We start from the raw sequence: 25,521 nt of genomic DNA, 5'->3' as shown, positions 1-25,521 counted from the left end.
TGTAGACTCCTGTCACTAAAACTAAAGCACCCACCCTTACTCCCACTCCTCACCATTATCATTCTTATCAGAGTAGAGAGTGGTGAGTCAAACTCACATGAACTCCTCATCTTTTGTGGTCCGTATGCGCACATAGGCATCTATGACAGCTGGCTTTCGCACAGTCTCACAGCGAACATACTCTTTCCCCTCTTCATCTCGAAATGTACGATAAATCTTGAGACAACGGCCAGTGGCAGAAGAGTTAAGGCTAGTCACAGAAGCTGTGTCATCATCTCTGTGATTGTTTCCTGCTCCTGCTGAACCTGCTGCTGCAAGGCAGAAAAAGATTTCCACACATTCCCCCTCCCACCCAAATTGCCATTTTCTTGGGGCTGAGCGAAAACCTTGAAGCTCAGCATGCCACAAAACTATGGTTCTAACAGAAAGTATAAAAGTCCCCACCACCTCCCAAATACACTGATTTGTCCTTTCCTGACTTCATTTTACTACTGCGGATGTTCCCATTTTTGTAAGTATAAAGTTCTGGAAAGATCACAAAGAACAACATGCTTGTTATAGGGGACAGAAGAGCAGTAGCTGTATTGACTCCTCTGAGCAACCGTGCGAAGAAAGTCCAAGCAGGAAGTAGTTGATGAGCATATTAAAGAAAAATACCCAAGCACCCAGGGGGGAAAATGGCACCACAGAAACAAATTGAGAGTCTTAAGGCCTGCAGGGGTGTCCAACCTGTGGCTCACAGGCCGCATGCTTCCCAAGATGGTTATGAATGCGGCCCAACACAAATAACTGAGTTTTTGCCTCAGTTATTAATATGGAGTTATTTATATTTTTTTAATCCTTCTCTTTTTTTATCTATGAAGCCACTAGCCTCACCCAATAGCATCCGCTGTAGTTCCTTCCGCTCCTGCTCCTCCCGTTCACGTGACAGCTGAGAGCTGGTTTTCTTATTCTGCAACATATTCTCGATGTTCTTTCCCATTTCTTCAAAGTCACTGTCTTCAGCTGAGCTGCTATCTGTGTCAGTTGATAAGACTTCAGTTGATGACAAAACCCTAAGAAGAGGGGGGAAAAAAAGTTAAACCAAGACAAGGGGAAATGTCAAAGAGCTGAACAAATACGGTTTGAGGCAAGAGTAGGAAACTAGAAAATCAACTTTAAAAAGGAATACTCAAAATCCTCTAGTACATGGGACCCTAACAGAAAAGCTTTTTAAAGGAAGACATTTACTTAACAAGGCAAGTTTGAAATATGTAGTAGTACAGTGTTTCACACTCAGAATTCCTGGGAAAAGCCTGAGAAACAAATGAGCACATTGCTCATTTTTAATAAGGCATTACCATTCTCTTACCACTAAGCCTTCAGAAAAAACACTGTCCCTTATCACCACTGTGGTGGTTTCCAGGCCCAAGAAGACCACGACAGTTGCCATGGAACTGAAGCTCAAACCTAGCACCTCTTGCCATTCAAAACCTTTGCCAAGTTGCTCTGAAGGGAGTAGGTACTCTAGCAGTATTATAAACAGATACCACCCTGAAATCTAGATTCCTGACTACCTAAGTCACATTATTAGGTGACCACCTATTCATTATGAAATAGTGTCTGGGACCCCACCCCCTCTTCCAGCTTGGACTTCCTGCAACACTAAAAAAACATACTTGTTCTGTAGGTCAAAGATGCGCTGACATTCCTCTTTGTAACGTTCTTGATGCTCAGCCACTGAAAACCTTGATCCACGGGCGAATTTACTCATGGGCCCTTCTCCGGAGCGGGCCTGTTCTGTTGACATTGTGCGTACCACATCGATCACTTCCCAGCGGGACAACTTTTTAATCTACAAAAGAGACAGACACACACATATACAGACATACACAAATCATTCAGGGATCTCAAAGAACCAACCAAGGCACACAGAGAGGTAGACCAAAAAAACGCAATTTACCCAAAAGCAAATTAAACAGAAAGCTTTGGGAAAGCTACCTCCTGAAAAAGTATCCAAAATCTAGTGTGCTACAACTTACACCATAAAATTCATTTTAGAAAGAAAGATAGTTTCTTACATCTGTCTCCTAGCTGTTCCCTCTTTATACAAAGCCCCTAGGAGCCTTTAAGTTTTCCTCTTCCACACCCACCTCTTCCTCAGGCACACCAAATTTACGTAGAAGTTGCTTGGCATTTTTCAGAGAGAGGCGACGGAGGTCTGCATCTGTTCCTGTCACTGTCTTCTTGACTGGCTGAGGCTCCTTATCATCCTACCCCCAAAACAAAACAAATAGATAAGAATCCCAGTAAATTTAACTTGTTACAATAGATGTCTGTTCTAAGTTCATCCTGTCACCCTGTTTTCCAGATCCTCTATCCCATTCATCTCCACTATTTAACTACCATTTCCTCCTCCCTTGATTTTTGCCTTCTAGAAATTCATAGTCTCACCTTCTGTTGTGTTGGTTTGTTTGGAATCTTCACATAGGAAAATCCTTCACCACATCCTGTGGGATCTGCCACCCCAGTCACCTCCAAGAGACACTTGCCCTTCATGGCCGCAATGAAGGCCCTTGTGGTGTTCCAAGGAGCAGTGCGAACCTAAGGTATAAAAAAAGATCCTAAAGGCTGTGGAAAACTTTGCTGTATGTCTAGCCATACTTAGATGGTTGGAATAATTATAATAATGTACAATTTGATGCTTTCTTAAACTGCCCACAAAGTTCAATAGTTACATAAAACTACCCAGTACTTAGCTCGCTATTCTTCTTTCCTATGGTACATAAATCATGTTATGTTAGTAGAGGTCTAAGTTCTCAGACAGTGTGAGGAAGAATATGTATGTGGAACAGTAATACCCCCTAGTCCCATATCCCTTGGGCTTAACTGAGAGTTTTCAGATAGTGTTGTCCCCATGCTCAGGATGTGCAAAGAGGTGAGTTAGATCGATGAATACATCTGATTGTCCAATTGCTCAAGTGGCTTTAGAATGATCTGTAGAGTCTCATAATTAGATGATAAGCATGCTTTACAAAGCACTGACCGCAACCCCAGCAGCACTAAACCAAACTCCGTTCTACGTCTGCCACTGATTTGGTAACACAGGCCTGTCCTGTCCTGGGACCCTAAATAGTGTTTACCAACCCCACAAAATAATCAGGGAATTTAGACAAGGTCAGTCAAGAGTACACATAATTACCCAGAAAGTGGCCAATTCTCTCGATTCAAGATTCAATCTTAAAGGCCATTGAGACTACCATTTCTGAAATTCTTAGATATCCAATCATTTTTCACTCCAACCTCAAAAGACAGGTACACCAATGGTTCTTTACTCACTCTGTCCGACCTTATTTACAATCATTCACTCACTTATTAAGTGATTGATTGACTATCTACCACATGCCAGCGTGACTTTTTCATAGACCTCATATTAATGAGGAAAAGAGACAACCAACCAAACAACCAAACTGAACATCGCATGATCAGTGTGCCATGATAGGAGAGAACAAAGTACTTAAAGACAGGAAGGATGATGATCCAATCCGAATGAAGAGTGTGAGGGCAGAGTCAGAGAAAGCTAAGGGAACCTAACTTGTAGAGGAAGGTCAGATGGTAGAAGAGTGAAGAGGAAATATTCTGGGCAGACAGAATAGCAGTTACAAAATCCTGAAAGGCAACAGAAAGAAATTTAGGCAACTGACTGAGTGTTAGTATGTTTGCAGCTTAGCATACTAGATGGGCAACAACAGGAGACGAGAGGAGGTTAGAGCGCTGTACAAGACCTAAATCATGTCGATCTTTGGAAATCATGTTAAGGACTTCTTCCTAAAAAAAACTAAGGACCCAAAGGATGTCTTCGGGCCAAGAGAGTCGTATGATCAAATTTTTCTCCTAAAAGATCATTCAACTTTTTAACAAATGGCTATAGAATAATTGGACATTCATATGCAAAAAAGAGCCTTAATCTATACCACACCCTATACAAAAATTAACTCAAAATGGATCTAAACATAGACCTAAAATAATAAAACTATCCATACATACGGCTTGCGTGAACCTCAACTTAATTACAGATTTAAAGAAGACAGACAAGAAAGAATATATACTTTCAACAAATGGTTCTGGGGAAGCAATATCCACATGCAAAATAATGAAGTTGAACTTTCACCTTATAACATACATAAAAATTAACTCAAAATGGACCAAAGATCTAAACATAAGATCTAAAAAATATAAAACTCTTAGAAGAAAACATAGGGGGAAAGCTTCATGACACTGGATTTGGCAATGATTTCTTGGATGTGAAACCAACAGCACAAGCAACAAAAGTAAAATTAGATAAACTGTACCACATCAAAATTAAAACTATCTCTGTATCAAAGGACATAAAGGTGAAAAGGCAACCTACAGAATGGAAGGAAATATCTGCGTAACATCTAATGAAAGGTTAGTATCCATAACATATAAAGAATTCCTACAACTCAACAACAAAAAACTTGATTCAAAAATTGGAAAAGGACTTGAATATATACTTCTTACAAGAAGATATACAAATGGCCAACAGGCACACGAAACGATGCTCAACATCACTAATCATTAAGGAAATGCAAATCAAAACCACAATGAGATACCACTGGACACTCATTAGGATGGCTACTATCAAAAAACAAAACAATAAATAACGAGCGTTGGTAAAAGTAAGAATTAACTGGAGTTCTTACATACCATTGATAGGAATGTAAATTGGTGCAGCTGCTTTGGAAAATAGTATTGATGTTCCTCAAAAAAAAAACCCTGAAAAATAGAACTACCACTTCTGGGTATATATGCAAAAGAACTGAAAGCAGATCTTATACAGGTATCTGCCCATGTTCACAGCAGCACTATTCACAATAGCCAAGAGATGGAAACACCCACCCATCAACGGATGAATAAATAAACAAACAATGGAGTATATTACTTAGCCTTAAAAGGAAGAAAATTCTGACACATTACGACATGGACAAATCTTGAGGATGCTATGCTACAGGAAATAAACCAGTCACATAAAAACAAATACTATATGATTCCACTTTGGTGAAGTACCTAGAGTAGTAACATTCACTGAGACAGAAAGTAGAATGGTGATTGCCAGGGGCTAGAGAAGGCAGGACTGGGGAGACATTGTTTAATGGATACTAGAGTGTCAGTTTTACAAGATAAGGAGTTCTGGAGATTGGATGTACAACAATGTGAGTTTTATATTATGTATATTTTACCACAATTAAAAAGAAGAAAGAGTGCATACTATATGATTCCATTTATCTAAAATTCTAGAAAATGAACACTAACCTATAGTGACAGAAAGCAGATTAGTAGTTGTCAGGGGACAGGGAAGACAGAATTTCAAAGGGACACTAAGAAACTTTTGGGAGTGAAAGACACTCTTATTATCTTGTCATGAGGATTTCACAGGTACAAACATACAGTAAAACATACAAAACAGTACCCTTTAAATATGTACTATTTATTCTATGTCAATCACATCACAATAAAAATGTTTTTAAAAGATAAATGGGGTGTACTAATAAAAATTAGTGTAAAGCCTTACCTCATCATCAATCTTCATCTGGAAATCTTCCTCATTTTCTTCCTCTGGAGCAAAAAAGGACTTCTCGCCATAGCCAGCATCCTGGCAGAGAACAAATCCATCCATAAATTAATAAATTAGAAAACACAAAGCACAAGTTTCACTGACTATCAAGCACAGAATATCAAAGCACATTTTGCATACAGAATGGATTTTGTAAAATCTTTGCTGTTACCTATCACCATTCTGCATCTTTAGGTTATTGGAAGATACAGGAAGCTGAATAGAAATGCTCGTTACCTCAGTGGGACAGAGTTGTACTATCTCACCCTAGCTAGATCTTTTATATTTTGGCCTTTTAAGGATACTGTGCTTCTTTAAACCACATGTGCATCATCACCATCATCTCTGCCCACCTGGAAAGCTGTGGCAAACAACTGAGAAATACTCCCCCGCATACCTGTCTTATAAAGATGAGAGTTTAAAGTCACCACCCAACGGATGAGCAACCATCTTCAAGTCAAAACAATCTGCCCTAAGTCCCTCATTAAGCCTTTCCACTGATATTTAGCTACACTGTAGTTTTCCCCAGAACCGATGTACCTCATACAGCTGGAATTTTCAAATAACTGGTAATAATCTAGTAACCATAATTTGTGAGAACAGGCTTCACCCTGTCTCTCTGAAAAAAACCTACAGGCACAGGCAGTGCCCAAGAGGAAGATGCTCACCTTCAGTCGCTGCTCTGCAGCTATCATGCTATAATAAGCACAGCACTGCTCTGGAGACACCATAGCTCTGATCTCCTCTTCAGTTGGTAAACGGAAATCAGACTTCAGCACCCACCAATTTGAATCCATTCCTGGAAAAGATGCAGAGAGAGAATGAGACTGTCCTGAATTCCAAAGGCCCTTTTATTGTTGACAGCAACAGGGATAGCAAGCCAAGGTTGGACCAGGCAATATCCCAGGAGGTACCAGGCCTAGCCACAGTTATCCTGGCTAGCCAAGAAAATCCCTGCTGCTAGGTTTCATGAATCTCATGTAAGACATCCACCAGTCACGGTGACTTTCCTTGCAGGCAAAATCAAAAAGCAATCAGAGCTTCCATAAGTGAAAGATTTGCTACCTCCTCCTTTTGATGACTACCGATTTCTATTTCTGTTTTATTACCTGTATGCTTATCCTTTAACCGAGAGCCCTAATTCCTTTCTTGGAAGGGGGCAGAGAGGACAAATAATTAGTCACAACTGATGACCTGTGCGTTTGAAGTCAGCGCAGAGCTTTAGCCTCTTCCGGATACTGCTTTCTGAATGGGAAGGAAAGGCTTTTTTAATATCTTCCATCCGGATCCGCCGTGGCCGATCTGCACTCTTCCAGAAGAGGCGGTAAATAAAAACCTGCCAAACAAACCAAATGTTTTTATGTTGCAAAGTAAAGGATAAAGTCACCAGGGCCCCCTCCTCTGCTAAGCTCCTATGTGTTCTGATCTTTTCTGATGTGTCCCCAAATACACACAGCCTTTTACATGCATCCTGATCCCCTTCCTATCCCCTCCCTCTTACCTGGAGAAAGTCTCGAATATGTGTATTGGCCCTTTTGGAGTTGGGCCCAGGAACTTCAAACAAGGGGCACTGTTGGCCAACCACAAAGATATCCACTAATTCCCGAATGTAGTAACCTTGCCTTGTCCGAATAATAAGGAAATCAGTTTCTGGCATCTTATGAAGATAAATTGGGGCACGAAAAAGATTGTTCTCAAATGCCTAAAGAAATTAAAAACGCAAAAGTTATATACAGAGAAACTCTAGGAAATTTAGTCAACTAATGATAAAGGTAAATCACGCTAATTTGCCCTCCATCCCCATTATGCCATCGATCCAGTGTTACAAACAAATTATAATACAGAATATCAAATGGGATTAGACAGGAAATTTCTCCCCACTGGCTATTTTTAAGTCAGTTGTAGGGAAACTACAGGATTTGGATTCCAGTGACTCTGACCGCTCTGTGGCTATTCACTGTATGACATCAGATAAGTTATAATCTCTGAGCTTAAATTTCCTCATATACAAAACTGAGATACTTAAAATGCCTAATACCTCACAGGATTGCCCTAAAAATTATATATGAAAATCACTTTAAAAACAAACAAGTACTATGCTAGCCACCCTAGACCCCAGAATAGACCCTTACATAATACAGGAGAGAGTAAAACACTTGTTAAATAAATTGATTTAAAAAAACTAATAAAGTAGAAAGTGTGCTAGAGAAGACATTAAACACACAGGACAAAAACATTCGAGCTTCAGTAGCAGCCAGACGGGGATCACTTGTCACAAGCAGCCTGTGATTCTAAGGAGAGACTTAACAGAAAATCAGAGAAGTAGACAGAAAAAAGAAAGATCTTCAATAAGTGGGCGTGAAAAGAAAATTCTAAGTGTGAAATGTAGACAGAAAAAAAATCACAGAAGACAAAGAAAGAAGGATCTTTAAGAGACTACAAAAGTAGCCACAAATGAAGGGGATGGATTGGTAGAAAACCTCAGAAGGAAGTTAAGGGCAAGAATGCCAGGAACAATATAAAAATAATACCCAAAAAAATATGGTGGGAAAATGGACTACAGATGTAAAGGATAAAGAAAAAAAGGCTTTGCAGATGCTTTAGGAGAATAAAAGTGATAGTAATAATAACTAAACAAACTCAGTACGGTACAAGAAGAGCAGGGAAGTGGTTAAGAAAAATGGAGTGGAGGAAAAAAGGTAGAAAATTGCTAAAGATTTCCTCACATCATTTGTGGACCTCTAAACTTCCCCTTAACAAAATATGTGAAAGCTAGGTTACCAGAGGGCCTCTCTACATCAGTGAGAACAAAAAGGGGGTTAAAAAAATAACTCTTTACTGTGGCTGGGGACTATAAGGTCCAGGTGTGGTTCAGTACTCAAAATGACAACTAATACAATCAAAACATACCAATTTTACACACAGAAATCAAAATTAACTACAGTAAATTATCATCCAAGGTTGACTTCTCTATGTCACCCAGATACTTCTGGACTTCTTACCCAGTGTGTATTTTCAAAAAACTATTTTAAATTAAGTTTATGAATAACATAATTAGGAGCCAGTTTTTTAAAAAGATCAAAAAATTGGATTATATTGATCTTCCCCATATTTCATATAGCACAGTATCTCAATCAACTAGAATTGGTCTTTTCTGAGCTAACTAGCTATTCAATGTCAATTTCCTTAAGAAAACATTATAACAGGGAAGAATTCCTCACCTGCAGCAACTGGCCAGGATGGAGAGAGCCCAGGAAAGGAGATGTATGGCAGTAAACAGTTTCTCCATATTTACAGTCTGGGGCTCCAGGATCTTTTCCAGGTTTCTGTGAGGAACACAGCAGATCCAGTTACTACCACAGAATATAATCAATATGCCTGCACAAAATATTCCACGAGCATAGTATTTTCCTTATATTACAAACTACAAAAAAGATTCCATTCCTTTCTCCCAAGAAATTTATAGTATAAAAAAGACAAAATATATGGTCACAGATTGTCACTGTATATCTAACTACAGCTATATTAATTTTTTCTGAACAGACTTACCCGCTTATAATAGTTTTTTATCTTGGTTGCCATGCCAACCTGCATCATTAATGGTCCATTTTCTTCACTGTATTCTGCTAGAATAAGGTCTCCATCTTTGCCTGTGAGGTCCTGAGGTGTGCGCATAAAAAACATCTCTCCACCACCTGAAGCTTGCCTCTCTTGTTCTCTCATCTGCCCAGAAGAAAGAGAATACAGTGTAGCTCCTGGTAAGACAGTAACTAACTATATATATAGATGTTGTTCATTCTGAGACAATGACACTGAAAACGATTTCACCTTGCCTTTTTTTCAATTTCATTGCAAAATTTTTCAAACATATGAACATTTGTTATCCCACATCCTAGATACAGATGTTTACATTTCATGTTTTACCTATAACTATGTCTCTATAGATGCTGCTGAACCATTTTTGAAAGCTGCAGTCATCATGACATTTCCATTTCACACTTAAGTATTTTCACATGCATCTCTCCTAAGGATAAGGACATTCTCCTAAATGTCCTTATTCTATCACAGCAACATTCTATCACATCTGCAAAAATAAACAATCACTCCCTAATATCCAGTGCATTTCCCCAATTTATACTTTAACATTAACTTTCATAGCTGTTTTTTTATCTAACCAGGATTGAATCATACCTTAGCCTTCTTTTTTATGTGCTTAAGCAAGGGTTGGACTGAGTGGGGACCTGGCTGAGATAGTGCCCCAAATGAGTACTTCTTCAGAGGTGGGCGATGGAACTGCCGGAGTTTGATGGGCCCCATATGGGTGGGAAAGAAGGGCTGCCGTAATTCCACAGCAGGAATTGAGTGCTAAGACAGAAAATATAAGGATTCAAATTAAATACAGTACTAACTCCAGCCTATGAATGATTTACCCATATCCTCCATTAGAACAAAGCAGTGGTTCCCATCCACCACAGAAAAAAAATAAAGCTTTTACCTGGATAATATTTCCTCCAAAGGTGCCTCGAAGACCCTGTTGCTTGGGGTAGTAATACTCATCATTGGAGAGATTCCATGGATCTTTCACTTCTGGCTGAGACATGTTCTAATGACAGGCCATCAAAGAAACCTTAGTCAGACCCCCCTTTCCCATTACCTTTCTTTGTTCTTCTAAACACTAAGACCCTTTTCCCTTCACAGACCTGCTGTGGTTCTTCCTTGATTACTCCCGTTTTCCCTAAGAGAATTCGACTCTTCTTCAGAGATGATTCCTTTTTACTCTCCTTAGAGGGAGAGTTAGAGGTGGCCTCTTCCTTCTCATCAGGAATTTCTGAGGAAGAAACAAAAGTCACTCTGGAGTTCACCTGAAGAGTCACCTTTCCTACTGATACCTTTGCAGTTCTGAACCAGATCTCTCATGCCACCCCAGACCAATTCTACTCCACGATTCACCCTACCCAAACAAACTATACTCCTGACCTCTCAAAGGTACTACTTTCCAACATTCCTTTATCGTGTGTTTTCCCTCAACAATACACAAATACTAGAAACTGACCACAGCTTGGCTCTCCCAAACTGCTACCTAGAAGCTTCCAGTCTTGACCTTCCCAACCCTTTTGATTTCTTCTTGCTCCTTGACATTAGCTGCAAGATGTCAATTATGGAGGAGTAACACCGGCCCCTGCCAGTTCCTTACCCAAAATGAGGTTCTCGTCATTGGGATCAAGTGTCAAAACAGGAGGCTCCAACAGCCGGGGCATGGCCTGAGCATCCCAGATGATATTGTCTTCCCAGCGTCCATACACCAGCTCCTCATTGTCAATGGGAAAAATGGAGTACCAAGGTTTATCGTCATCCAGGGTGGCTGTAAAACCTAGTCAAAACAGAAGGAAGAAACACTCAATAACAGACAAAACATTTATGCTCCTTCCAATCATGATTCTAGCAAAGAGAAAAGGATCAAATGTTAGTAGAGTTAATCATGTGACTGAAAAGTTACTCACTTACTGAAAAAGAACCTAATAAGCACACTGTATGTCTCATTTTAATAAAATGTTGCAGATAAAAATGTTCATTGCAGTATTTTTTGTAAGAGTCAAAATATGAATAACCAAATGCTTAATAAGGGACTGGTTAAATTATGGTAATAAATGCTATGGTAAACTATGCTAATGACGGTAGTAAATATATCAAAAATACAATAATCGGTAAACTATAAACACATCCATATAAGAATACTATACAACCAATAAAGCATTTAGATAAAATGGGAAGAAGGAAAAAACTATTTTTTAGATTTAAAAATAAGACATTTTTGTTTTTCCTCCAAATTATAAAAGTAATCCAGGTTAACTGAGAAAAACTTGGCAAATAGAGAAAATGGGGGGAAATTGGGACAACTGTAATAGTATGACAATAAAAAAAGAACAAAACTGAAGTTTGCGATCTTACAAACCAGAAATAACCACTTTAAAATCCATGGTATATTTTCTTTTAGTCAGCTTTCTATGTTTAGATAGTGTTTTATTCACTTAGGATATTAAATACGCTACTTCATATCTTCTTTTTCCATTTAAAATGAGCTTCCCATGTGATTAAACATTTTTTATGAAGAACTTTGAATGCCATAGAATATTTGTATTAAGAGAAGCACAGTATACAAACTGTACCTTAGAGATGAGCTCATCTACATACATACACAGAAAACAGAACATCAATAACAAAATACACCAAAAAGGTAAATTGTGATAATAATCTCTGGATAGGGTTACCAGTGACTTTTGATACTGTATTTCATTTTCAAAGTTTTTCACATAGCATCTTTTCTTGCCTATTTAAGGAGAGAAAACAAATTCTAGAATGATAAATACAAAGGGGATTTGGAAACAAAAAGACTATAAAAATAAAGTACTGTTAAAGTTCAGAAAGATGCTTAACCTCAAAATGGTTTTCACATTTTTCTAGAGACAAATCCAAGTCCAATCCTGGCTTGGTAATACTGTGGGGGGGGGGGGACAACAACAAAACTATTACAGACTAGAATCAGGGCTCAGATCCAAAACATTGCGGTGTCTCTCAGCAGCAGAAAAGATCACAGCTGAGCCCACTCAGGATTACTGAGATGAAGGACAGTGCTGGAAACAGCTGGCACAGAAGCATACCTTGCTGAACATTGTAAGCCATGGCATTCCTAGTCATGCTGGAAGGAAGCCAGCCTGCCAGGCTTGCACGTTGAGGTTTTGTCCCTTTGTGTTTGACATCCTCCCCATCCCAGATGATATCATCCTCCCAATGCAGTTGTGTCACCATCAGGAAGTTTTCATCAGCCAGAAGATCAGTGCCACTGTTCTCCTCAGGTTTCCTAGCATCCTGTAGAAGTGGGAGAGGAACAGCAAATCCCTGAATGGTCACTGGTCAAAGTTTCCACTCCAAATCCCACATCAGATACATCAAATGTGGTCCCTGACTCGAGAGATAAATCTGATAATGGAGGGATATCTGCCTCTTCCTACTCCTAGACTAGCACAGCACTCGTTTCACAAACAGAATCCTTGCAATGGGGCCTAATTGCCAGAGTAATACACCATTACCAAGCAAAAGGCTTAGACACCTAAATCTCCCACCAAAGAAACCCTGCCCAATATCTTCCCAATTGAAAATTAAAGTAAAACTGATAGGGCCCTAGGCACACTGATTCTTTTCCTACATACCAGTGTTGCTTACCTCCATCGTTCTACCTTTTATCACAGGTTCAGGTTCCATCTTTTTCAGTTTGAAGCCATAGTCAAACCCACTGCCATCTTCAGGGACACCCAACATATCATACCACAGTCGGGCAGGCCCATAACGCCACTCAGCTACTCTTGGTTTGGTATCTGTCACTTTATCTATATCTCCAGTTGACTGGGAAAACTTGGACTCCACAGGAGCCATCATTGTGATCTGCAACAGAACAAAGAAGTAGAAGCGGTGGAGGATTTCCTGATCCCAGATGTCCTATAGGTAACCAATAAGCAGAGGAGAACCTAGAGGAGCTAGGATAACCCTTGAACTGCACTAGTTAGAATACAAATAATGAAGGTGTATCATGGCACACTGCCTATCATTTAAACGTTCTTATTCACTACTGTGTATACTACCATCTGCCTGCCCCTGACACTTTCCTATTATTGTACAATAGAGAACGGACAGCCACTAGGATTGAACTCATGATTGCTCATTGATAATCAGCACAGGACTCTGCCTGCTAAGGTGTTATTTCCAATTTAGACATAAGCTAGGAAGAACTCATCTGTTCCCCTGCCCACAGATCTTAATCCCAGGTCTCTATTTTGCCTACTTCATCATCAGAGAGACACTGCTCTGGAGGTGGTGGTGGAGCATAGTCGTAGTTCCACAATGACTTGTGGTTAACTTCTGATTCTACTGAACACTCCACCTCCTGGATCTGCTCTTCCTGTATCAGCTCACGGTGCTTCTTTTTCCTCTTTCTCCGAGCACTCCGCCAAACAGATGGGACATTCTTCCCTGGTCCAAAAAGACGTAGGAAGCGTAACACCTAGAACACAGAACATGTTACTATTAAGAGACTCAGTGTCAGAAAAACAGCAGCACCTGGGTCTGGAAATTCCCTTGAAGGATCTACTCAGCTGGCAGGGAGGGATCAAAAGGTGCTGGTTTCAGATTTATAAACATCTATTCAAAAAGCAAAAAGAATGTCTCAATAATTTGGAGTAGTTCTTTTAAGGTAACAAAGTTTATAATGAAGACTTATATAAATCATGTGTACTAACTACAATGTATACAACTTTAAAAAAAAGACCTGCTACAGCCCTGGATGATACAGCTCAGTGGATTAAGTGCTTGGCCAGCAGTCAGTTAGATTCCCAGTCAGGGCACATGCCTGGGTTGCAGGCCAGGCCCCCAGCTGGAGGGGAGCAGATGTATCCCTCCCACATGGATGTTTCTTTCCCTCTCTTTCTCCACCCCCACTTTCTCACTCTAGAAATAAAATCTTTCTAAAAGATCTGATACAATGTAACTGAATAAGGAAACCTTTAGATCTTACATCGGCATTCTAGCAACAGAACTCAGTACTGAGAAGAGGTCAGTGGTTTTCAATAGAGGAATTCTCCATAGAACATTACCTTCCCAGGCCGAAATTCTGGGAAAAGTTCTGTGACACTCGGCAACAGCTTGGTGGCATCATGCTGCATAATCCCAGCCAATGGTAGGGTCAGCTTTCCATCCTCAGTTTCTGCCTGTGTTGCTTCCTGAGGTCCCATCTCAGATTCTGAGTCAGAGGAACTACTGAAGTCCACTTTGTCTGAGGCCAAAGAGGAAGGGGCAATGATGGAGGGCAAGATGATGCCTTCTCCATCTTCAGACACTGCAACAAGGAAGAAAAACCCCCTTGGCATGTAACTGTGAGCATATTTCCTCAAATTCAGCCAACACCCACTCCAGGCAATATGCATGGCTCAATGGCAGGGGATATAGTTCCAAGCACCCAGATTACTAGTATTATGCAACCCAGAAAATTCATTCCAACTCATTATCTCCCATCATCCCCAACTCACCTTGTACCTGGTACCCTAGGGTAGTGATGAGAGAAAACAAACACTATTACTACATTTACTACTTTCTGCAAGTATGTCAGGTTAAAAGAATATGACCAATAGCAAAATTATATAACACTTGTATACCAGTCAGGCCTTACCATGTCTGGTTTTGGGACCCACAGGCTTGAGAATCTTTAAGCCCACAAAATAACGAAATTATTTAGCATAAAATAAGATCTATGACATAAAGTTAACTGATACTATTTAGCCTGCAAACTAAAGAAGGAAATGACTTAAAGCTCTGATAGGAGGAATTTAGGTTAACACAAGCCTCAAAATACAGAAGATCAAACCACAGCTCTTCCCAATCTACTGCTGCAGACATAGAAATAGGTAAGATGATCCCTGAAGACGCTGCCTTTGTAATCTCTGAATCTGGCAGTTGGCTCTATATGACTTACACACATTCTAGGGTGGCTTCCCTATTTAACCATTTCTTTTCAAGACAGTCATCTAAACAGGTAACTTCCAAATACCAGGATGCAGATGAGTTGCTTCAGAAATTACTTGGGGAATGCTTTGAAATTCCTGGGGTCTACTCCGTATCTTCTGAATCACACTTTCCAGGGCTGAGAGTCAGAAATCTGTATCTTTTTAATGACTTGAGGTGATTCTGATGGGCAGTCAGATTTGAGAACCACTGGCCCACACGTTTTCTTGAGTGCACGCTAAAATACCGCTATGAAACGTTTTAAAAGTAAAACTTCCATTTAATACAGAAATTTGAAAATTGTATGAATCACTTCTGCAAGTTACAGACTTTTTCAACAGCTTGATTTTAATACCTCTTATGTGCATGCCAAAAGCCTGGACTTAGGAATGGAACTTCCTCCTTAGACAAAAGTAGACAATCTCTGCTTACCACCAGTAATAGCATCCTGGTCCTTATCCTTCTTTAATGGTCCTGGGGGTGGGGGTGGAGGAGGCATCAACTTGCAATCAATGTCTTCACAATCAGCATCATAGTCATCATCATCATAATCTACTAAAACCAAGAAGATAATCTCCTCAATATCCAGAATGTCAAACAGCCTTCAACTGCCTTGTCACTCAAGAATTTAAAGTACCACATGAAGCACTATGCAAATCCCTTAAGGACACACAAGAGATGCAACTTCTGCCTTCAGAAAGAGATGACTTCATGGTATTGCCAAATGCTGCAACACTATGTATACCTCATACAGGAACTGAGGGAGCTAGCTAGAACTGCTTAAAACCTATGCTCCTGCTCCTGATCAAATCCTATTTTTTATTTTCACCTTGCTCAATCTCAGAGCTGAATTTAACATTCTTTCTCTGTCTTTTCCCTCAAAACAGGACTTTTTCTCTTCTCATCTCCCAAATCTTTGACACATTTTCCTGTCTATCCTGTGCAACTTGTTTTTTCCCCCAATGACATCACCCAATACTTGTTCCTGAACATTCTGCTTTTATTCCTCTACACACTCTCCATTCCCTTTTCTCAAGAATCACCTTTTCCAGATTTAACCCAAATTTATGTCTTGCTCTGACTTACCCCCTCTACAAGAGCAATGCATGTTCCGCTGTCTAAAAAACCTTCCCACTCAGATATTCAACAACTGCATCTTGTATCACACTGAAATATCTTTCACCTCTTTTAAAATCCCTTTTGTTACTATCAATAACACCTCCAACCTCATTTTTCCCAGCTTATAACTTTAGTCTCTTGTCTCCGCCAATCTCTTACCCCCAACACACCTTTTCCAATCAATCACTAATAGTCATTATAGCAACTTCCATTTATTAAGCTCCCATTATGTGCCAGGTATTTGCAGCTACTTTATCTATAATCCTTCCAATAATGCAGCAATGTAGAATTATTCTGAGATACAGAAGTTAAGCAACTTGGGGTCATATGGTTTTAAGTGACAGTCAGAATTCAAGCCTAGTTTAACAAGGACTGTACTCTTTCCAAGACACTTCATCACTCACCAAGTCCTACTGATCCTTTATCAGCAACTTTCAAGTTTGAAACTGCCTATTATTTTTCACTACTGTCATTCTATTCTAGACCTTGATAACTCTACATCAAGCATGCAAGAACAATCTCCAAGTAACTCTGCCCCTTTACCCTTTTTATAATCAAAACCCCAAAGCATCAACTATCACTTTTCATTTTCATTTAGGAAGGCAACTAACATTACCAGAGATCTATCATGACATTGTATTATGTAGGTGCTTTCACACCATGTGATAAATTCTCACAAAAGCCCAATTAATGATGTAGGTATTATCACCTTTACTGTAGACAAGAAAACTGAGAGATTATTACAAATGAGAAGTCCAAACCTCGGAGAAATGAGCAACTTTCCCAGGGCCAAACTGAATAAGGAGTTAGGATTTGAACCTATGACATGTTGACTCCAAAATCCATTTTCTTTTTTTTATTGTATTTTTCCATTACCATTTATCCCCCTTAAACCCTCCTCTACCTCCACTCACCCCCCACCACAGTCCATTTTCTTTTCGTTACACCCCTGTGCCTCTTACTTAATAATCTATGTTGGTTCACAATCCTTTATGGCATCAAATCCTAAGTAATACATACAAAAAGGTTCTATCAAATTGCTCTATCCTTGGTTCTTTGCCATTTGACAGTATGTTTTCTACTCGTTTCAAGAAAGCCTGCTGGTCAATTCCACACCACCCACAAACACACACTACTTGCTGATTTCTACTTTCAAACATTTACTTTTCTATTTATTTATTTTTAGAGAGAGGGGAAGGGAGGGAGGGAGGGAGAGAAACATCAAGGTGTGGTTGCCTCCTGCGCGGCCCCTGCTGGGGACCTGGCCTGAAACCCAGGAACGTGCCCTGACTGGGAATCGAACAGGCAACCCTTTGATTCGCAGGCCAGCACTCAATCCATTGAGCCACCCCATCCAGAGCTCTATTTTCAAACATTTAGACAAGCTATGTTTCCAAACCAAAATGCCCTGGTGCTTCCTCTCCATTAAACCATGTTTTTTGAAAGTTTACTTAAAATCCACCTTTATGAAGCCTTTTCTATTAACGTCCATCCGCCTCGAATTATTCCAAAGAAACGGCTTTGTAAATAAAGCTGTGTGAAGGGGTCAATGACAGGGAAGGAGCAAGCTAAGGGCACAGATGAAGGCATCCTCAGAAGACAAGGGAACTTAGAAAAGAACAGCCCAGCCCTAGCTGATTTCGCTCAGTAGATTGAGTGCAAAAGTCTGTGAACTGAGGGATCACTGGTTCAATTCCCAGTGGGTTGTAGGCCAGGTCCCCAGTTGGGGGCATGTGAGAAGCAACCAATTGATGTATGTCTCATACACTGATGTTTCCCTCCTTCTCTTCCCCTCTCTCTAATAGTAAATAAATCAAATCTTTAAAAATATATATATAAATAAAAATAAAATCTTTTAAAAAAAGAACATCCCAGAGTGCTGAGACTCTACCTAATGCAGCATCATCCCTTTCAAGTATGCTCATAAAATCCAACTAGGAAACCCCCACCCACCCTCTTCCTTATCATCCCTAGCCAAGACAATACACCCAAACCTGAAAAATCCCAACATCCTCTGAAAATCAGAGCTGCTACCATCTCTCCCTTAGCCTCAGTCAGGGTGCTCAAAAATAACAATTATGCTATTTGACTTAGCTATTTAATTCTGGCAGCTCCTCAAAAACTAAGTATAATACTCTATAAAACATCAGCTCATAGCTGGTTTGTCTTCTTATGATGAATAATTTTGCTTTGCATTCATTTATCCCACCTTCCCCAAATGGTAACAGTATTCCTGAAGGTAAAGCCTGTGCTTCTATTTTTCTGAGTTACTTTTTGTGTATGTGATGCAGTTAATTTTCTTTATACAAGCAGCACTCAAATCCATTAACTGGTCCTGAAGAAACTAAGTTCAAGAACTTACCAAGGTTTTATCTGAATTTCTCAGCAGCCTGAATACTAATTCAAAGAGGCAGACAATAAACAATGAACAAACTCATATAAAAGTTTCAAGCAGCAAGAGCTAGTGTGGGGCTTTGGGTAGAATAAACTATGACCACTAGCTCTAGATTCTTGAAGACAGGACTAAGCTCCTCCAGGTCAGAAAATGGATTTTACTATCTTTGTACCATACTGTCCATCACAGCTTATAGCACACAACAGGTGCTCAATCAATGTCTACTAAACTGAATTGCTTAATTAGTTTAGGTCTGCCACTAGCTAACTACAGAACTTTTGATTAAGTTTCACATTTTATTAAAAGTTCTCTAAATTTCAAGTTTTCCTACTCTATGATGAGGTTAAGAATAATCACTAAAACGCTTTCCAACTCTAACATTCTGATTCTATAATGCAGCACCTTAAATGTGTCGTAAGCATTAAGTACATTGTGTCAGCATACAGGTAGTTGAGTGATTAACAGAAGTTAAGCCAATAAAGACATGCACTCATTTATATGACATTATAGACTTAATCCTTCTTGAACTACAAATTCCTTGAAAACACAGGGTGAGTTTAAACAGCATCTATAACAGTGCCATGAACGCTGTCGCTACTAAAATACCAGATGATGAGAAGAAAGCATTATTGTCTTTACTTGGCATTCATCAAAAATTTCGAACTAACCAGCATAAGAAATAAAAGCCTGAGTATGGTGACATACTCTGTCCCAGAACACAAAAGAAGAGAGCAGCTCTTAGAACTGAGCTCAAAAAAGGGAGAGAAGCACAGAGAGCAGTAACAATGGCAGAAAGTATGCTTAGAAACAAACTGGACTACACAGCAAGAAAATGCACTGGAATGCTCTCTTGATGACACCGAAAAATCACCTGAGTGGCAAAGCTGCAAGCTCCCCATAGACTGCTGGTATCTTCGACTTTCATCTTCCGCTACCTCACTGATGTCTGAATAGTCCACAGCATCTTCTGTACTCCTGATCCACCCTATAAATAAAAAAGGTGGGGGTTAGCTCTCAACACAGAGCAAGTAACTGTCACTCCCTTAGGTAATTCCCATCAAAAAGTACATATACAGTGGGTGGCTTGCCTCCCCCCCACCTCCACCTTGTTCTCCCTGACCCACTTCACCTTCATCATTTACCAGAGCACCATCATTGTCAGTCAATTCTTCATTTGCTGTGAGTTCAGTGATCAGGCTGCCAAGACCCAAAGCCCCCAAGCCTGCCAAGTGCTTCTTACACTCCTGAAAAAGGGACAGCACCACAGTGGAAGATAACAACTAAACTCAAGCTTCCCAAACTCAAGCTTCCCACACCACACGGCTTATTTCCCCGATCCACAAAGCTACAAATACATATGAAAAATGACTATGCCACCTGCTAAAAGGAACACCCATCATAATTCAAGGCTGGAAATCTTTCACTAAACTCCACGTTGATCAGACCTTTATTAACACACATGCAATTTCATCGCCATACTTTACTGTAATATAAGATCATTCGAAGAACCACCATCAAGACTAATGGAATAGGACAGTAGTTCTATGAATGAAGGCTAAGGCAACTGACGTCACGTTGGATTAAGGAAGGCAAGAAGTTTTCTTATGTGTGTGCTGCAGTGAATGAGAAGTATTGCTCAATGTTTTCCCCAGGAGAAAATTAACCTAAATGAAAAGTGAGTTTCAGTTGCGCACAAGTGAAACATTTTCAGGAACGTCAGGAAACACTGGGAAGACTACCTAAAAAGTGAATTGGGACCAGAAAAGGTCTGCCCCAGGTTTGAACATTCACTGTTCTAAGAACTGGGGCCCGGACCACATGATTTGTTGCAGGTTGTGTTCAATCCTCTGGCTCTACAGCCGCCTCAGGGCAGCGATGTCAGGAATACAGACAGTTTCAAAAATCCCCAAGAACGTTCTCAGAGCGACGGTGTCAGGTACCTGTACTCTCACTAAGGATAAGCTGCTATTCTATCCCACTGCCAGATCAGGTTATTTCCAAAGCCATTGACAAGCGCTCTTGACCTTAAGGCGGCTTGCTTACCATTCTCTCCGCTCCCCACCCTTATCCGGAACTGAGACCCTCTATGTTACCTCACGATCTTCTAGGAATGTATCCTTGTCTCACGCTAACAGTGGCCTCTCAAAAAGAGCGGGCCACAGCGCCCTCTTCCCCCCGATTCTCCACTTTCCTCACTCCACTACTCTCCTATAGTCGCACCACTATCAGCTCTATTCCCAAGCCAACTCCCTCACATCGTCCAAGACGCTTTCCCCCTCCAGTTGCCCGGCTCCATTGATGTTGCCGAAAAGGAAACCGGTTAAAGAAAACGGGCCGCCTCCGGAGGAATCTTCATCGCTGTCCGTGTCTGACATTATGGCGGATACGGTACCCGCCACCGCCGCGGGAACCAGGAAATCCTTGCCTGGACCCATACCGGATCTACGAACATTTGTCGCCCAGAAGTGACGTAAGCATCCCTTGACCTCACGCGCCCTTGCCGGAAACGGAACCAGAAAAAAAAAACCGGAAGAACCGGTCTTCCTACGAGAAAGTAGAACTGGTGTTACTACTTTACTAACGGCTTTTGATTCGACCACACGCGATCAGGAGGCTGTATATCTGGAAAACAATTGGCCAAAGAAAAAGCTCGTTCCTGCCCACTTACACTTATTACGCAAGAGCGTTCTTATTGCACTTCCACCAATCGGAAGGAGCGACCTGGGTCACGTGGCATACGTCCGGGTAAACTACAGGTCACCACGCCTTAGTAAACAGAGTAAAGGATGAGAACCGGTTCTTTTAATCCGTACTGCCACTCCACCGCTTAGCCGCGAAAACAAACCGGCCGTAAATTGCACTGTGCCAGTTACCTTTCTAAATTAATTATCTTTAAATGACATTTCCCTACACAAATGGTTTTTCCCCTCCGTGTTAAATATTAAAGTAAAACATAAATAAAATGAGCAGCGGACCCTTCACCTTAAGATTCGGAATTGTTAATGTTTTGCCAGCTTTTTTTCTGAACCATGTGAAAATGGGTTATAAACATTGTGATTCTTCACGCCTTAAAATAAGACGTTTTTCTTCATAAGCACGTCACCATCATCAGAGCTTTAAAAATTAACATTAATCCAGTATCATTTGACGTGCAATTTATGTTTAAATTTTCCCAATTGCCCCATAATTGGAGCATTTTGCATTTCTCTTTTAAAAGATTTTATTTATTTTTAGACAGGGGAAGGGAGGGAGAAGAAGAGGGAAACACTGTGTGGGTGTCTCTCCCGCGCCCCCTGCTGGGGACCTGGCTCACAACGCAGGCATGTTCCCTGACTTGAAACTGAACCTGCTACCCTTTGCTTTGCAAGCCCGTGCTCAAGCCACGGAGCCACACCAGCCAGGGCCACGTTTTGCATTTTAATCCATGAGCCCAACTCAGTCAAGGTTTATGCACTGCATTTGGTGGTCTCCCTTTAGTCTCTTATGCAGCCGTTTTGATTGTGTTGCATGCCACTACTTTTTTGGAAAATCCAGGCAAGTAGGCAAGTTGTGTTGAAAATGTTCCATATTCTCCCCCTGGCTGGTGTGGCTCAGTGGCTTCAGCACCGTCCTGCAGACAGAAAAGTTGCTGGTTCAATTCCCGGTCAGGGCATGTGCCTGGGTTGCAGGCCAGGTTCCCAGCAGGGGGCGTGCAAAATGTAACCACACATTGCTGTTTCTCTCCCTCTCTTTCTCCCTCCCTTCCCTTCTCTAAAAACAAATAAAAAATCTTTTTAAAAAAATTCCATATTCTGAATTCATCTGTTTCTTCAAATTCACTCAGGTTACATATTTTACCAGCTACCCAGAGGCACCAGGCTGTCCCAATATTGGTGATGCTAAATTTGATCACATTAAAAAAAAAAAAAAGATCAGATCGCTCCATCACAAATGCTCATTTTTCCTTTTGTAATCAGTAAATAATCTATGAGGTGATACTCTGAGATTGTGTGAATAGCCTGTTTCCTACAGAGCCCTTGTACCCAATGATTTTAACATCTATTGATGATCTTTGCCTCAATCAATTATATTGGGAGAGTGCAAAATGTTGATTTTTCTAATTCTTAGATTCCTTCTACATTTACTAACTGGACTTTATCAGTAAAGAAAAATTAAGCCCTTTTCTTACCTCTTTTCTTCCATTTTTAAAGTGTTACAATCTAACATGATCATATCCTTTTTGATGCTCAAAATATCCCAGATTTGTCCAATGGGAACCACTTCACTCTGGCTCCTGGATCCTTTTAATATAACCCACAAATCTTTGATCACTTGTTTTTTGGCACAAGATGTTGTAGCCTACTTTGTACATCATCTGGCCAGGACCCGATATTGAGATAGGGTAGTAAGAAGCTAGAAAAATTCCTTGGCAGGTGGAATAGGGAAACGGAAACAGCTGAGCAATTTACAGCCAGATACAGAAGGTCACCTTCTTAGAAATAGCATCTACGCCTCAGTTGTGTTTCAGCTTCAGGCCCAGAAAAGCAGCAAAACTAGGTGGGTGATGCCAGAACTAGCTGCAATGACTAGGACCTCCTGTGCTGTCACTGACCCATCAGTGACAACCACAACCCTGAAAGGGAACAGCTGGAAAACTGATGTTCTGCTAAAATCCTCCCCTGAAGACCTCCCCTAAGATTCCCTGTAAGTAACCGTTTAATTTCTGGTTTATCCTGCCTGCGTTTGTTTCAATGAGGTGTAACTGACATATAGCTTCAGGTGTACAACATAATGATTCAATATTTGTACTTCCTGTGTTTAGTCTTGCAAAATAAGCAAGTGAGTGTATTGGGGTGTCCCACCTATTGGTGTCTCTGGGCCACACTGGAAAAAGAGTCATCTTGGGCCACACATTAAATACACAAACACTAAGAAAACTGAGGAGCAATAAGAAATATCTTTTAAGTAAACTTACGATTTTGTGTTGGGCTGCATTCATAGCCATCCTGGGCCACATGCGGCCCGTGGGCTGTGGGTTGGCCACCCCTGGATATTTTTTAGATTTATTTATTTATTTTTATGTTTAAAAAAAGATTTTATTTTTAAAGAGACAGGAATGGAGGGAGAAAGAAACATCAATGTGTGGCTGCCTCTCACGCGCCCCTGCACAGGGGACCTGGCCTGCAAGCCAGGCATGTGCCCTGCCTGGGAATTGAACCAGTGACCCTTTGGTTCACAGGTTGGCACTCAATCCACTGACCCACACCAGCCAGAGCTATTTCCCTTTTATTACACAAAAGATAGCATACTATATATACTCTTTCCACCTTGCTTGCTTTATTACACAAAAGATAGCATACTATATATACTCTTTCCACCTTGCTTGCTTTATTACACAAAAGATAGCATACTATATATACTCTTTCCACCTTGCTTTCAGCATAGCCTGAAAATCACACTGTACCACTTCATAGTGCTCTTCCCTCTTTTTTGTGTTTTTTTTTATGGCTTAGTAGCTCATTGCATGGATGTCCCATGAACTGTTTAACAGTAGTTACGTTTCTAGGCCAGAGAATACAGATCTGCCAAAACTTGCATAGTAACTATTATGCACTTAGGTAATGAAAAATTTGTAGAATACTGTAACAGGGCACAGCCAGGGACCCCCGAAAAGGTATTTTGTAACAGAGTCCAGAGACTGGGGTGTCCAAGAAAAATATATTCTCCCCACACCAGGGCGGGCCGCCAGGGGGGGGATGGGAGTCTTGAGCAGGGCCATTGAGAAGTCAGTTTGCATGTCAATAACAGGATAGCTTCATTCCTCATTTGCAAAGAGGATTATTTGGCATATCACCAAAGCTAATCAGGAAGGTGGTTTAAAAGACATAATACAGAATGTAACTGGGAAAGAAAGAGGAGAGACGGGGCCCTGCAGGAGAGACAAAGGGACACAGACTCTGGGGAACAGTGTGAAGACTACGCGAGAAGAAAGAGGGGAGAAAGGACTCGCTAGTGGACCAGGAGAAGGTGCCACATGGTTATGGATTAAGAGCGGGAGATCGCGGCGACGCAGCGGACGGTGCTGAGACCCGCGAGAGGCCTGCCTAGCCGAGCCCCGGACTTCTGTTCTTCTGAAAGACGGTACCCTGACTGGCCTGACCGGCCTGACTGGGCAAAGGGGGGAAGGCAGGACAGTGTGTGTGCTGGTGGTTGTTTCGAAGGGATTTTGAGGTTTAAGGGTGACCTTTGGCCATTAATCAAACCTGTATAACTTTTGAATAAATACTTCCTTTCCTTGTCACCAAACTCTGCCCTTCAGAGCCCTAATTCCAAGGGCGGCGGGCAAAGGACCCACAACCGAGGGGTCCCGGGGAAGGACGGTGTCGATGTTTCGGTAATAGCATCTGGGTACTACCTACCACGGGTCCTTTTGTTCGGTAACAGTTTTGGCGCCCAACGCGTAGCTGAGAATTGCCCGTGGCAGACCGACTCCCTCAGGTGCGGGGAAGTGAGATTGCGGGATTTCCCAGTCTCTGGGAATTACTCTGCACCCCTCGTGAGGGCATCGGTCGCCTAATCACGCCCGGAAAGGTGAAAAGGAAGCGGGACAGGGAGGGGATCAGAGAGGTAGAACAGGTTGAAAATTTGTTTCTGCGCACGGTTTCGGAATGATGGAAATGGAGTTGTGGGCAATAACTTGGGTTACACATGGTTTATACGTGATCTGTATTCTCCTCCTTACGGGTCTTTGCATGTTCTGTTGGTTCAGTTAGGAGTGGTTCCGAGCTGGCCCCTAATGGGAGCCCACTGGGTAGAATTCTAGAGGATTGGGAGGCTTACTGCTGTAACTCGACGACTAAGGATC

The 25,521-nt window shown here is 41.0% G+C and overlaps 1 protein-coding gene across 3 annotated transcripts in view; it reads right to left on the bottom strand.

Annotated features, from left to right (window-relative positions):
* The window catches only part of TAF1 (TATA-box binding protein associated factor 1), a 67,802-nt gene extending 46,685 nt beyond the window's left edge, over positions 1-21,117 (bottom strand). Inside the window, exons 1-23 of one of the 3 annotated variants that reach the window (XM_054574297.1) lie at positions 20,933-21,117; positions 19,807-19,921; positions 19,549-19,662; positions 15,596-15,718; positions 14,260-14,438; positions 13,452-13,670; positions 12,836-13,054; positions 12,274-12,481; positions 10,809-10,985; positions 10,315-10,442; positions 10,110-10,217; positions 9,806-9,979; positions 9,164-9,337; positions 8,836-8,940; positions 7,116-7,316; positions 6,809-6,950; positions 6,283-6,413; positions 5,573-5,653; positions 2,434-2,583; positions 2,133-2,252; positions 1,659-1,834; positions 877-1,055; positions 98-311 (exon numbers count right to left, since the gene is read on the bottom strand). In XM_054574297.1, coding sequence (XP_054430272.1) covers positions 98-311; positions 877-1,055; positions 1,659-1,834; positions 2,133-2,252; positions 2,434-2,583; positions 5,573-5,653; positions 6,283-6,413; positions 6,809-6,950; positions 7,116-7,316; positions 8,836-8,940; positions 9,164-9,337; positions 9,806-9,979; positions 10,110-10,217; positions 10,315-10,442; positions 10,809-10,985; positions 12,274-12,481; positions 12,836-13,054; positions 13,452-13,670; positions 14,260-14,438; positions 15,596-15,718; positions 19,549-19,662; positions 19,807-19,921; positions 20,933-21,112 — 3,617 coding nt within the window. In that variant the 5' untranslated portion in view covers positions 21,113-21,117. Of the gene's footprint in view, positions 1-97; positions 312-876; positions 1,056-1,658; positions 1,835-2,132; positions 2,253-2,433; positions 2,584-5,572; positions 5,654-6,282; positions 6,414-6,808; positions 6,951-7,115; positions 7,317-8,835; positions 8,941-9,163; positions 9,338-9,805; positions 9,980-10,109; positions 10,218-10,314; positions 10,443-10,808; positions 10,986-12,273; positions 12,482-12,835; positions 13,055-13,451; positions 13,671-14,259; positions 14,502-15,595; positions 15,719-19,548; positions 19,663-19,806; positions 19,922-20,932 lie in introns of all 3 variants that reach the window. The other 2 variants (XM_054574299.1, XM_054574298.1) reach the window with 2 other exon arrangements.
* Positions 21,118-25,521: the final 4,404 nt, after the last annotated feature.

The sequence above is a fragment of the Pteronotus mesoamericanus genome, unplaced genomic scaffold (assembly GCF_021234165.1).
Source record: "Pteronotus mesoamericanus isolate MK-2021 breed Mesoamerican mustached bat unplaced genomic scaffold, CSHL_Meso_final contig_256, whole genome shotgun sequence".
Taxonomy (NCBI): Eukaryota; Metazoa; Chordata; class Mammalia; order Chiroptera; family Mormoopidae; genus Pteronotus; species Pteronotus mesoamericanus.
This window is presented reverse-complemented; position numbering and strand designations above follow the sequence as displayed.